This window comes from Lissotriton helveticus, chromosome 4_1 (genome assembly GCF_964261635.1).
Source record: "Lissotriton helveticus chromosome 4_1, aLisHel1.1, whole genome shotgun sequence".
NCBI lineage: Eukaryota > Metazoa > Chordata > Amphibia > Caudata > Salamandridae > Lissotriton > Lissotriton helveticus.
The window spans coordinates 582,850,084-582,863,506 of record NC_136063.1 but is presented as its reverse complement, the minus strand read 5'-3'; the positions used below and the strand labels follow the sequence as shown (position 1 = coordinate 582,863,506).

Below are 13,423 nucleotides of genomic sequence, written 5' to 3'. Positions count from 1 at the left end.
TTTTGAAAGCAGCGCTTTGAATCAGGTTGCGCTCAGGTCGCGCTGAGACCTACAACTTCTTAAAATATCCGCGCATAGGCTCGGATTTTTAATTACCCGTTTTGTATCTTAGTTTATTTTGTTTATCTTACCCTCGTTTTTAGCTTCTTGTCTTGGCCGTCACTTGCTCTGTAATTGTTACAACACCGCATTTGGCGGGTCCTGCTCACTTTCACCGAATACCAGCGCCATCTTGGGGGTAACTATTGCACGCTCGGCGGCGCCATTGTGGTTAGCGTGCTAGGGCTTGAACATCTACTTAAGGCGGCCATGTTTACGCGCAGCGTTCGCGCGCAGCGTGAGCACGCCGGAGTCACGCCAGAGTCCAGCCCGTCTGCGCCCGTCCGTGCACGAACGGGCCCAGGGGCCAGGACTCCTGGCCAAAACTACACCTATCATGCGGATCAGTTACATCTGCTTAACGCAAATAAGGTGAGGCTAGAGACAAATGTTATCGGGAGACTGAAAGAGCTGCATCTTTTGAGATCTCTTGATATTTCGCCCGATCGCCGGAAACACAAACTGAAAGTGGTTAGCCTGAATACGAGATCTCTGCATAAACATCATCTTGATATCTTTACCCTCCTTCAAGATAGTGATATTGATATTCTAACCTTAACTGAGACGTGGTTAGATAATAATTCTGCCCCAGACATCGTGGCCGCCTTTCCCAGTGAATATGATGTCATCTGGCAAAACCGAGCTAACAATCTACGAGGTGGAGGAGTTGCAATCTTTTTCAAAAGGCAGTTGACAATGGAAAACCTGATGGCAGACTCGATAGACCTGGCGGATGTACTTGGCGTCAAGTTTACCTTTGAAAATTCTTGTTGGGTGATTCTTACCATCTATCGTCCCCCTAACTCCTCGCCTGCTTTTAATGATCTCTTTTGTCCCATAATATCCGATATCTGCTCAAGATACCAAAAAGTGGTGGTTACAGGTGATTTTAACCTTCATTGGGAAAAATCCCCTAAAGCATCAGTATCTCGACAATTGGAGGAAGTTATGTCCTCAATTGGCCTGACACAGTTGGTGGAATGCCCTACTCATATTAAAGGACATACGCTCGACTTGATCTGGACCTCAGACCCTGTGGTTACTATAGACAGCGTCCTACCGTGTCTTTGGTCAGATCATTTCTTCATCTACTGTACTATCCCCATTGGTGGGAAACCCCCTTGTCAAGCTCCAAAACTGAGGCGGGTACGCCAATGGAGGAATGTTAACTCACAAGCATTGTTGGACATTCTCCCACAACACCTCGCTCCGCTCAGTGGAAACTTAGATGAGGACTATATGGGTCTAACTCAGACCATCTCCCAGGCAATTGATCAGATAGCCCCAGAGAAATTACAACGAGCAAAGGGTCTGGGGAAGGGGGCACCTTGGTATACCCCCCCTCTGAGAGATTTAAAAAAAAAGCTTCGTAGTATGGAAAGGAGATGGAGGAAATCCAAGGCGGAATATGATAGGGAACAATATAAAACCCTCTCAAAGGAATATAAGAAAAGTCTGTTGGGGGCTAAAGCTGAATACTTTGATATCCGCATTAAGCGGGCACATAATGTGCAGAAAGAAACCTTTAGTATTTTGTCAGAATTGACAAAGAAACCAACGAATGCGGTTACAAAGATTGAGTGTAACACGTTCCAACATTACTTTTTAGAAAAAGTTGAGACTATCCTCTCTGAGATCAAGAGCAATACGGTGAGTGGCCTTTATGCACCGCAGTTGATCGAAGTACCGCAAGATTGTATTATTTCAACATTTCCAGAGTTGGACGTCATGAGGCTTGAACATCTTATGTCCTCTATAAAATCAGGCTCACCGGCAGATCCATGCCCTCCGACTATTTTCCGAGGAGCATTAGCCTTGATGTCAGACCATATTGTCTCCTTTTTAAATAGCTCGTTACGAACGGGCTATCTCCCAATGAAGCTTAAAGAAGCCCGGGTACGACCCTTGCTGAAAAAACCTGGAGCTGATCAAACAGACTTGAAAAATTATCGACCAATCTCTCAGCTGCCGTTTATGTCCAAAATTCTTGAGCAGCATGTGCTACAATCGATGTCTGCCTTCCTGGAATTACACAATCTTCTCCAGGGACGCCAAGCAGGTTTTCGGGCACATCACAGCACCGAGTTGGTGATGCTCTCGGTGTTGGATGAGCTCAGGGACATGGCTGACAGTAGGAAACCGAGTGCCCTGATACTTTTAGATCTATCAGCGGCATTCGACACTGTCAGCCATGATCTGATCCTGGACAGACTGGCGAATTTTGGAATAAAGGACACAGCCTATAAATGGCTAGAGTCCTTTTTGACAGGGAGGCAGCAGAGGATTCAATTGGGAGAGGAGATTTCTGAGTTGGGCAGGTTGAACTGTGGGGTTCCGCAGGGATCCGCATTATCTCTGTTACTTTTTAATCTTTACCTGCAACCCCTGTTTGAATCCTTGGTACAGATGGGTTGTCGGGTGTTCAACTACGCAGACGACACCCAACTACTCTTTAGTATTGAGAACTCTAAAGTAGCTCAGCTACATACACAGGAGGTACTTAGGTATACAGTCAGCTGGATGAGTGACAATCTGCTGAAAATCAACCCCGAGAAGACGGAGGTTTTGGTGTTGTCAACCAGCATTTCACCTTGGGGAGATCTGTTTTGGCCAAAAGAACTAGGGCCCACCCCAATGCCAAAGCCCAATGTGAAAAGTCTGGGTATAAAGATCGACAAGGACTTGTCGATGGTTACCCAGATTTCTGCTGTTGTGGGTACCTGCACTGGCCTAATTAGGCAATTGCATAGACTAGTCCCTCTTTTATCCGAATCTATGCTTCGGACAGTGGTTTCGGCCACCACATTATCAAGACTGGACATGGGCAATGTCCTGTATTTAGGTCTACCAAAGAACTTGATCCAAAGACTGCAGGTCGTTTTGAACGACGCTGCACGCCTAATCTTTAAACTTCCGAGAAGATCACACGCTTCCCCCTTACTGTCTAAGCTCCATTGGCTTCCTATGAAGCAGAGGGTAGAATTCAATAGCCTGTGCATCGCACACAAGGCAATTCATGGGCAAGCCCCATGTTACATTAAGGATCGTCTAATGCCCTACAACCCGAAACGAACCTTAAGATCATCTGATGCCTTACTGATGACTTGCTCCCGCTTTAACTTAGCCACAAAAGGCGGAAGGTCCTTCTCCATACTTACCTCACTGTTATGGAACAAGCTACCAATGTCCTTGCGCAAGGAGTCGAATCTTCTTTGCTTCAGAAAACAGGTGAAAACGATCCTGTTTAGGGAGGCTTTTGGACACACAGGCTAACCTATAATCTGTTTTTAAGTTTCTGTGAGTAAGAATAAAGTGTGTTTTTCTTTGGTCCGGAGCGCCTTGAGACCTGTTGGTGAGCTGGCGCTATATAAACCAAAGTAACATAACATATCGGACAGTTGGCGGAGGTCAAGACTGCATGACACAGAAAAACACTGTTTGTACTTCTTATGGATGACTATGTAACCCTCTCATATGTGGAATGTTTGTTACTTATGTAATGTATCTCCCCCACTGGGGGTTTGATCTACAAAACCTCAATAAAAAATGTTTACAAAAAAAGTTTATGAAAAAGTTGAGAGATTCAACAGAGTGCTAGTTGAATGCTGTCAGAGATGTGTTATGGGTCTACAGAACCATGCCACACTTGATCTCTGGATCTGTGCCCTTTGAATTGATGAGATGTAAGAGGGTGAGTTTGCCATTGAATCCTTTTTGGAAGATCAAGGCGTTAGGTGGTGATTACAATGTGTTGGATGAGGCCAGCAAAGCCAAATCTACCAGCGATAATTTCAATCGTAGTAGATGTGAAAAGTTGACTGGTCACTGAAAAAAAATGATAAATATTGCTATTGGTAAATGGGTGTGTTTCAAAGGACCGTTGTTGTTACAAAAAGGGTATCCCGAATTCAGGGAGCTTGCTTGTATTGCGGAGATCAAAGTTCTACACAAATGTCTACACAACCACTTACAGGAATAAAAATGTAAATTATCGATAACATACATTTATATTTATTGGTACCTACAACAAAATCAGTATTTTGACTTTTAAAATAAAACATGCTGCACAGCAAAGATTCATCAATGCAAACATTTGGAAACAATACCATGAGCCTTGAACTTTAAAAACAAAAACTTCAACATAAAAATGGTACTTAGTCGGTAAATCATACTGACGGAATGGCACAGGTGCACTGTATGAAATTATTATGAATTATTTATTATTGATTAAGTGTTCGACACAAACATTTTCGAAATTTCATTGCAGATAATTCCTTTATAATTGGCTTTAAGTGAATGGTCTTCAGGATGTCATTTTCCATACACATGAGTGAGCGCCAGTTCATACGCTGCTGTCTCATTGTGCTACGAAGCTTATTTTTTTATAAGGAAGAACAGGAATAAATGTTTCCACCTTGAACTTTTCAAGTACTGAGAAGTATCTCTTCTTCTGATTTTAATTTTCTCGAAACCGTCATATAGAGCATGAACAGCTTCAAGATGTGCTGACCTTTTCGTATCAGACAGACTCTTGACCACAAACATTTTTCATAAAGATGATGCCAGAACATTTCATCGATATGTAGAAGTAGAGAACAAGGAATACAGACGCTGAACAAAGTCAAAGAATTGTGCAGTCTATTTACAACACTCCATCGCTTTTACTCCCATCAAATTCAGGCTGTATCCTGCACAGGGGACATACATTGCAAATTCATTCAGTTGATAAATCCGTGCTTGTAATCCATTACAGTGTCCAGACATATTTTAGGAATTGTTTTATGGCTGACCACGGCAGTTTGATACAACAGTGTCTACTAGATTCTTTGCTCCATGAGAAAAGCTGGGGATGAACTTAAGAAAACGTACCACAGGCTCACATCCTCGAATATACCAGACAGTAAATGTCAGTTGATCAGTGTGTGAGATGTCTGGAGTGGAATCCACACCTATTGAATAATACTTGGATTATTTTAATTCTTCAAGAGTAGCACAAAGAACATGTTGTCCCATTAATTCAATAAATTCCTCACAAATATTTGCCGATAAATGCGATGGGTTCCCTTTTCCCCGATTCCCATAGTTTGAAATGTTCTTCCAAAAAAGGGTCAAATTCACTCAACAGCTCTAGAATACCAAAATAGTTTTCAGTTTTTGCTGACCCAGTTGTTTGATTTTCTCCACGAAATGGCAAACCATTAGAGGCAAGAAAGCGAATTACAGAAATCACACGTCAACACTTTATGCCAATACTCTTGCTCTGAGCGATGATGCTGAAGTAATAAAGAATCTACATTTCCAGTTTGTTTATGCAGAATCAAATATTCCGTCATGCACTTGCGATGTTCTTCTCCATTTTCATGTTGTACAGTAACATTGCTGTTTTTCCAGTCATTGAATCCTGATGTAGCAAAGGGAGATTCTGTTGTGGAAAATAGGCGACATACAAAAGAGTATAAATTACCTTGGGATGGTGAATAGAGTAGCCTTTTACACTTTACACCCTCACCATTCCACAGTTCAAGTTTGAACACATTTTGTGATGCATACCTTGTCTGAGTATTCTCTCCTCCATCTTTTTATACACTATGTGTGAGTTTGAAAGGTTGCTCTAATGATTCTGACATGATGGCGGCCCCTTTCGAATCCAGTAATCCACTGTGTTAGTATTGCTAATGTTCAATAACCCCGGATCTGTGTCTTGAATCGCAAATCCCCTTACAGTTTCACATTAGGGCATTTACTCTTGTGGAATGTCCTCAGCTGCAGGAATAGGTAATGATACCATTGGTATGTCTGCTGGAACTGGATATGTGGGTGCAGGAGTGGATGTAGATGTGGATGATATAGTTGAAGGAGTAGTACTAGTGGCTGACATTGCACTTGGATTGAACCAAGATGTTAACTTTGGAAGTTCGCTCATTTTCTCTTTATACTCTGCAGCTCTTTTTCTTCTTCTGTGCTGCACTCAAAACATTATGTTTCATTTCTGCTCAAAGGGTTATTTACGAATTTCACTAACACGTAATACGTCTACAGTTTATTTTTCCTCACTTCACTTTCTTACACCACCTCTAACCCTTCACCACTCAAATAACATTCTTGGAACACAAAGCGGAGGCCCTGCTTCTGATAATGGAAATGCACACTGTCATCAATTGCTGTCCCTAGCTGTTAATTACCTCCCAGAAATCCATTACAATATTCTGCTTCCATAACATTGCAAACAATAAAAACTGCAACATTTCTCTAGCAAATGCAGACATGCCAACTCTCCGCTACAAGTCGGAATGTTTTCCCTTCTACTAAGTTAGCAGGAGATTTGAATGTTGAGGCAGGTAATCACAAAATTAGTGTTAAATTCAGTGGTGGCCGACACTGATTTTGAGTAGTAGGGCAGGTGGAAGAGGTGTGGGGGGATGCTCGGGGGAAGTTAATAATAAAAAAGTACATCGCGCTGCCGGCCTCTTTGCGCTGCCTTGCGTCCATTTCCTGGTCCCAGCAGTCCCTGGGCCAGCATCAAGGACTTCCCATCCAATCCCCGTGCTGCCCTCAAGCATGAAAGCATTGTGGGGATTGGCCTGAGCGGGCAGGATCAATGCTCACTCAGGCACAGGGAGTCTGTGCTGTTTCTCCAACCTGGCTGAGAAACCTAAGTGCGCATGTCAGTTTGGCCGGTCTGAGACGGCCAACCTAACTGACATGCGCACTTAAGTGCAGATCTACCACTCCTCCTCCCAACTCCCATGGCCCCTGGTTAAATTCTGGTCTGAGCATAGATTAGCATGGGGCCCCTATGCTCGTAGTGCCCCGGGCAACTGCCCAGCGTGCCCATGCGTTAAGACAACACAGAATATATCCGAGTTAAAACATAAAACTCTGGTGTGACTATGAGGACTATAACACAATATCTGTTTATATGTACACTGCCTAAGTAAAGTTTGTCTATATCTACTCCCCTATCTGTTACTAATGACTAAAGTGGCATGACCCCTAACTTTGATTAGGAAAATTATGGTGTGGTCGAAACATCTGATCCTTTTGCAGATATTCCAGAAATTGAACATCTAGCACATAGGTTTGGCTCTATTTCAGGTTATAAATTGTACGCTGCCCAAACGCAGATCATCTGTGCGAATCAAACTTCGGTCAATGATCCTAGAATAGTTAAAGAGGCCACATACTTGGGTATCAAGATTAGGGCGTGTTTAAAGGAACCGGTCAAGCTTAATTGGGGGGCTTTTATGGCCAATGGGAGGCAACTTCTGGAAAGGTGGGAATGCCTACATCTCTCACTGGTTGGCAGATGTAATAGTCTCAAAATTAATATATTGTCCAAGGTTCTGTATTATTTTAGGTCAGTTCCATTGAAGCTATCTCGAGAGCCATTACAACAACTAGAGTCACTCTGTGCCAGATTCTTGTGGGCCCCGGGGAAACCACGCATAGTGATACACTTCATGACTCTTCCTCGGGAGAAAGGAGGGTGGTCAGTTCCCGATTTTGCATTCTATTATTATGCCTGCATACTGCAAAACATGCGTATACTCTTGACTGGAGAAGAGGTGGGTAACCAGGCTGAGGCCCCATCTATATATCAGATGATCTTGGGAACTGAAGTCAAAAACTGCTTGTTTAAAATGTAGGAAGGCAGCTACTATAAAAAAAACTTGTTTTAAAATTTTGGTTATGGCCTTTAAGGTCTGGAAGATAGTACAGAAAAACCTCCAGATTGAAGGTCTGTCGTATTACACGACCACCTCTGCAACAACAATACTGCCTGCGAATTTTTGGGATCAAACGATAGATAATTGAAACTTGGAGGCATTACGCAAATCGTGGGGGGGTTGGTGCTCTACCTTTTCAATATTGGTGCATAGGTATCAGCTGCCTAATAATAATTTTTTTAAGTTCCTACAAATAAGTGATTATTTGGGCTCACAGCAAATTATTAGTAAACCACATAAATTCGTGGAAGCTATTAGGCATCAGGATAAGATAGGGACACTATATAATATGCTGTTAGATACTAGTTTGGACGATCTCAACAGGCAAAATCTTAAATGGGGAAATCGTCTGGGATAGCAAGGTGTGTCTGTGGAGCAATCGATTGACATAGCAGGGAAAATCCTACTGTTGGCTAGTCTAAAAGCACAGCACTTTAAAGACCCCCCAGTATATTGCGGCATAGATTTGCAAATTTAGCGGCACATAAATGGAAATTTAGCGGCACAAAAATGAAAATTTAGCGGCATTATTGCTGCACTTTATTTTACTCGTAATCATTCTTTTTCAGCCCTAAACCAATGGAACCTGTTTTAGCATAGTATTCCACTTTGAAATAGGCATATTTCGTTTCTGCAGCTCTGCGGAAGCACAGCTCTAATCTACTAACCTCGTGAGAGTGGGCCGTACTTCTCCCTGGGATGTTCTAGCACCCATGTACGCACCCCTGGCGGGGCACCACTTTCACCACTCCCTGATTTCAGTCACACAGCTCCCTTCACTCCCAGGTTTGAGAAACGCAGCCCATTTCACTCTCTGGTTTCAGTCACGCAGCTCCCTTCGCTCTCTGGGTGCAGTCACACAGCCCCCCTTCGCCGGGGCGTAACAATAGTCCCTGCAGAACCCGCGGTGCAGGGGGGCCGAGCTCCAGGGGGTCCCCTCAAGCACTGTGCACGGCATGGGAGACTGGTAATAAGGGCCGTTTCTCTAAAAAATTATGTGGGAGTCTGCAGCAAAAGTAAAATACAGAAAGATGCTCACCACAGAAAATAGTTCGAGTTTTGGGGGGCATGGGGCAGCTACGTACGTACCGGATGGGTGTGTGGAGTGATTCGCCTTTGAGGCACAGTCCGGCTTTCTGATGTCACGATGGTGGGCGTGGCCATATTAAGTGTGGCTTCTTATGCTGCTACTGTGGCATAGGCTGATTTGGCCCAGGGTGGGATAAGTACAGCAGAGCGGCAGGAAGGGCAAGGAAGGTCAATGTAGAGGGTGCCAAACGCAGGTCCAATGATAGAGCAGTCTCCACCCACGTGGTTTAATTATTACTTTTTCTCATATGTTTTACATCAATAGTGAGAAAATGCATCAGGTAAACCGTCAGCTCATCTTCCTTTGGAGAGTCCAATTCAGTCAATTTGAGCCAAGAATCTGTGTGTTTGGCCTGGCTGGTAAAATTAAAATGGCTGTGCTGAGCCGTCATTGACAAAGGCAGAACAAAGAAGACAGAAAAAACTGTACACTTCCTTCCAAGCCATCTTTAAAATTGGCAACAAGTGCTGCATGGTATTTTACTCACAATTTCAGTGCACAATCTCAATAAAAGTGATACCCCCATGCACATGAGGCATGACTTGTGTTAAGTACATCCCATATATTAGCAGAGTGGTTTGCACGTGGGTTAAAGAGTGGTCCGTTTAACAGAAGCACTGATGGGCTGAAGCGAAAATACAGGAACACTGTTCAATCTGTCCCATACCCCTGCAAAGCAGGGAATATCCTTCTGTCGATTACTCTAAAAGCACAGCACTTTAAGACAGTGTTCAATTTGTACCATACCCCTGCAAAGATGTTGAAGTGGGGTGGAGTCAATGACGGGAAAAGTTTCCGGTGTGGTGCAGATACCGCTGATATTGTACACATCTTTAACTCATGTGAAAAACTGCTACATTTTATCAAACGTATTGAAAGGTCTCTGTCAGAAGTAACAGGGGTTGGCATAAAGATCTCAACCTCTCGGATGTTTTTAGGGAATTGGGGAAGATTTGCGGCAAGTGTTGCCGGTTTATAAACTCCGTTACCTAATTTTTATAGCCATGGCAGTTGCACGGCTGTGCGTATCGTCCATGTGGTTGCAAATAGACGCACCATCTATGGAAATGTGGCGGGCCAGGTTTTATAGTATCTTCAATCTGGAGTATAGTCTGTACTCAGTTAAGGGGCTAAGAAGGCGTAAATTTGGCATTTATATATGGGGTCCTATGATTGACCATATGAAAGACTGAAACTTATTTAGGTCAAGTGTAACATGAATTGCCCTTTTATTTAGTTTTTTTTCTTTTTTTTTTCTTCTCTAACACTCCGATGTGATACAAGGTGCTTATATATTTATTTATGTGTCTGTGGATTGCAATAAAAAGATATACAAAAAATAAAAAAGGACAATAATGGTGTAAGATATACTTCCACCATATCCTAGTAGCCTGCTGCTAGTAGATATGTTTATCTTATGAAATTACTTTAATGAAAACCATCACGATTCAGTAAGTATTTTTCAGCCAAAACACCATTCAAGTGGCAAGCCAAACAAAAGAGAAATTCTTTACATTTCTGAAACCGAACACTCCACGACAATGCCAAATTATTGCAGGTTTTATTCAGAAGAGTAAAGTGAATAGATAACAACTCCTATCTTCACATCGTAACTTATATTTACTTACAGGCAGGAGGGGTTTGACAGAAGTGGGGAGTTGAAAGAGGATAGGTCAAGCTCTTAAATTGCACTTAGTTTCAACGCTAACAAGTTTGAATTTGGAGACAACCCCTAATGTAATTTGTAATCAGGAAAGTTTTGATTGTGTTAATTAACAACTGTCTTTATGTTTTATAGGATTTAGGTTTGGTTCCAGCAAACCTTGCTGATGCTTTTGGAGTTTTAGTACACTGCAACGAATCATCCACTCTATATCCAATTATTCCCCTCGTTCATCACACTTTGAGCAAAGCCCTCATCCCTGTTGGGCCGCCTAGTGAAGCTTCTCTGCAGCTCACATCACAGGATTTTGAGAAGGTAAATGCCAGACCGAAAAATTACCAACTGAATTTGAGAGCTAATTGTAGAAATGTTGAGTTTCATTGTGCAGTATTCTAAAAGCATACATTTGTTTGACCCATTTGAGAAGTATTTAATTTTATTACAAATAGAGTGATACTAAGGTGGAATTCCAGCATTTCTTCGCTTTTTTGAGTGTACATCAAGTGTGTATTAAAGAGGTACGTATTGGCTGCTCTGCGTTTTTTTGAGACTCGGAATTCTTAGACAGTTTTCTCCCAAACTGATTCAAAGCAGATCACATTACTGAAATCATATTAAACAGGCGGATTGATGCCAGTTCATTATAAATTGTAAAAATGATTCTGTTTTAAATATTTTATAGAATTTACCAAACGGGGAAATCATTTATTTCAGAGGTGTTCTTGAGGATATCAATTTATATTTCAGCAAGCACAATTGCTGCATTGCGTGAAACAGACAGAGCAGAAATGGGCCATAACTACTAAGATATGGTGCTCTTCTGCTCCCTCCTAGCGATGGTGCCCTCTGTGCTGCCAAGGGCTAGTGCAGGCACCATGGTACAAGGTTGTCTGCGTCACGTAGGATTGGTTTTATGCAGGAAGGGATGCCTTCCCACACAAAAACAATCCTTAGAGCCAATTTCCTCTTTCTATGCGTGATACAGAATACATCACTGTTGTGTTTGTAGATATTGTATTATGTTACATGATTACATTCCTTGTTACATCAATTCCATTCTGAAACCTCTACTCTCTCTGATGATACGTTTGTGGTAGAACACTGCCAGCTGAGGAGTTGAGAGTGCTAACCAACAGCGACAGCTCCTCCACTATGGCGTAGGAGCGTAGCCCTCGCCAGCTGCTTCATAATGGCAGGCACAAAAATATAAAATGATAATAAACACATTTTATTATTGTTTTATTTCTCCTTTCTTGCCGAGTCTTTGGGGGTGGGTACATGGGAATGACAGGCTGCAGGAGGAGAAGTACGTGCACTGTGATGAGTGTGCATGACGGTTTGGCCGGCTGTCTCAGGCCGGCCAAACAGTCATGCACACTGAAGCTGTCTCCAACCCGAGCTACGTTGCCGGGTTGGAGACAGCAGGCACAGACTCCCAGTTTCACTGGGAGCACACATTCAGAGTGCTCAGGCTAATCCTGACGCTGTTTCCAGAAGCATGAGAGCAGCATCAGCATTGGTCGCAGTGGAGTCTAGGAGTCTGTGCATGCACAGGAGAGGAGAAGAAGTGCGTGACACGGCTGGCTGCAGGTAAGTTATATTTTTTGTCAAATATCTTTTTATTGGTTTCAAAGATATAACAGTACACAGAGGGAAAACATCATACAGGGGAATGTATCGTATATGCTGACTGTACAGTGTGCTAAAGTATTATATACAGTTAGTGGACTAGGAATCGGAAACTTTAAATATGTTCAGCGTACAACTCCCAGGTTGTCACCAGATCCCGCAGTAGCAGACGTCATTTTGATCCCTTGGGAGATCCACAAAGACCTTGGCAGTCTACCTTCCACCCCTCCCCCCCCTCAACTCATAACAAGAAAACACAAAAATTCAAACTAAGGTGTCGCGGTTCAAAGTAAAGTCAGATGTAGTTGCAGGTAAGAGCCAGGCCCCAGGGGGAGGGGAATCCCTCCATCCCTGGGGTCGCCTTAGCGAATCCAGGGAGTCAATGGAAGCTCTAGATATGAAAGAGATGGAGAGCTCGCAGACTCGACCACAGGCAAACAGAGGCAACCCTTCAGATAGATACTCAACCAAGTGGGCCCACACATAGCCAAATCCCTTTGCGAGAGTCCTCTACGATGTCTGCTGTTCTTTCCAGTGCCAACGCCCTCCAGAGCCTGGCGAGCCATTGAGTGAGGGAGGGGGCTTCTGTTTTCTTCCATGCAGCCCCTACAGCCATCTTAGCAGCTTCGAGGCACAGCCACATTACAGACCGGTCCTCATGCATTTGTCGCTTCAAGTTGGGAGCCCAGATCCCCAAAAGTGTATGTTCTAGTTGTCTGGGATCGGATAGCCCAGAATCAGTTTGATTTGTGCAAGTACCTCCTTCCAGAAGGGCTTTATGTGAGGGCAGTCCCACCAGCTGTGCCTAAAGTCACCTAGCAGCCCACAGCCCCTCCAGCACCTGTCCGAGGAATTAGGGAAGATGGTGTGAAGCTTCTGGGGGTGTAGGTACCATTTGTACATGATTTTGTAATGAGCCTCCCTTAAAAACATGGAGCGATTAAACTTGGAGATACCTCTGAATAGTGAGGACCTTTGTTTCTTCTGCAACAGGGTCTCTAAAAGAGCATCCCAGAACCTTTGGTGTCTAGGGGTGTGATGGGAACCCAGTACTTGTATTAGTGAGTAAAGGAAGGAGATGGTCCCTCTTGAAGAGGCCTGGGCACATTTCGCAATGGGAAGTAAATCCATAGTGGCGGCTTTCCTTATCTGCAGTAGTAGGACCCAATGCTTGAGCTGCACATAGTGAAATTTTTCAGCTGGCTGGAGGTGAAA

At 43.3% G+C, this 13,423-nt stretch overlaps 1 protein-coding gene across 2 annotated transcripts in view; it reads left to right on the top strand.

The window, feature by feature from the left end:
- Nucleotides 1-13,423, top strand: part of MCMDC2 (minichromosome maintenance domain containing 2) — a 1,264,730-nt gene that overhangs the window by 1,009,062 nt on the left and 242,245 nt on the right. For both annotated transcript variants that reach the window (XM_078687209.1, XM_078687210.1), the window contains one exon: nt 10,715-10,894. In XM_078687209.1, coding sequence (XP_078543335.1) covers nt 10,715-10,894 — 180 coding nt within the window. The remainder of the gene's footprint in view (nt 1-10,714; nt 10,895-13,423) is intronic.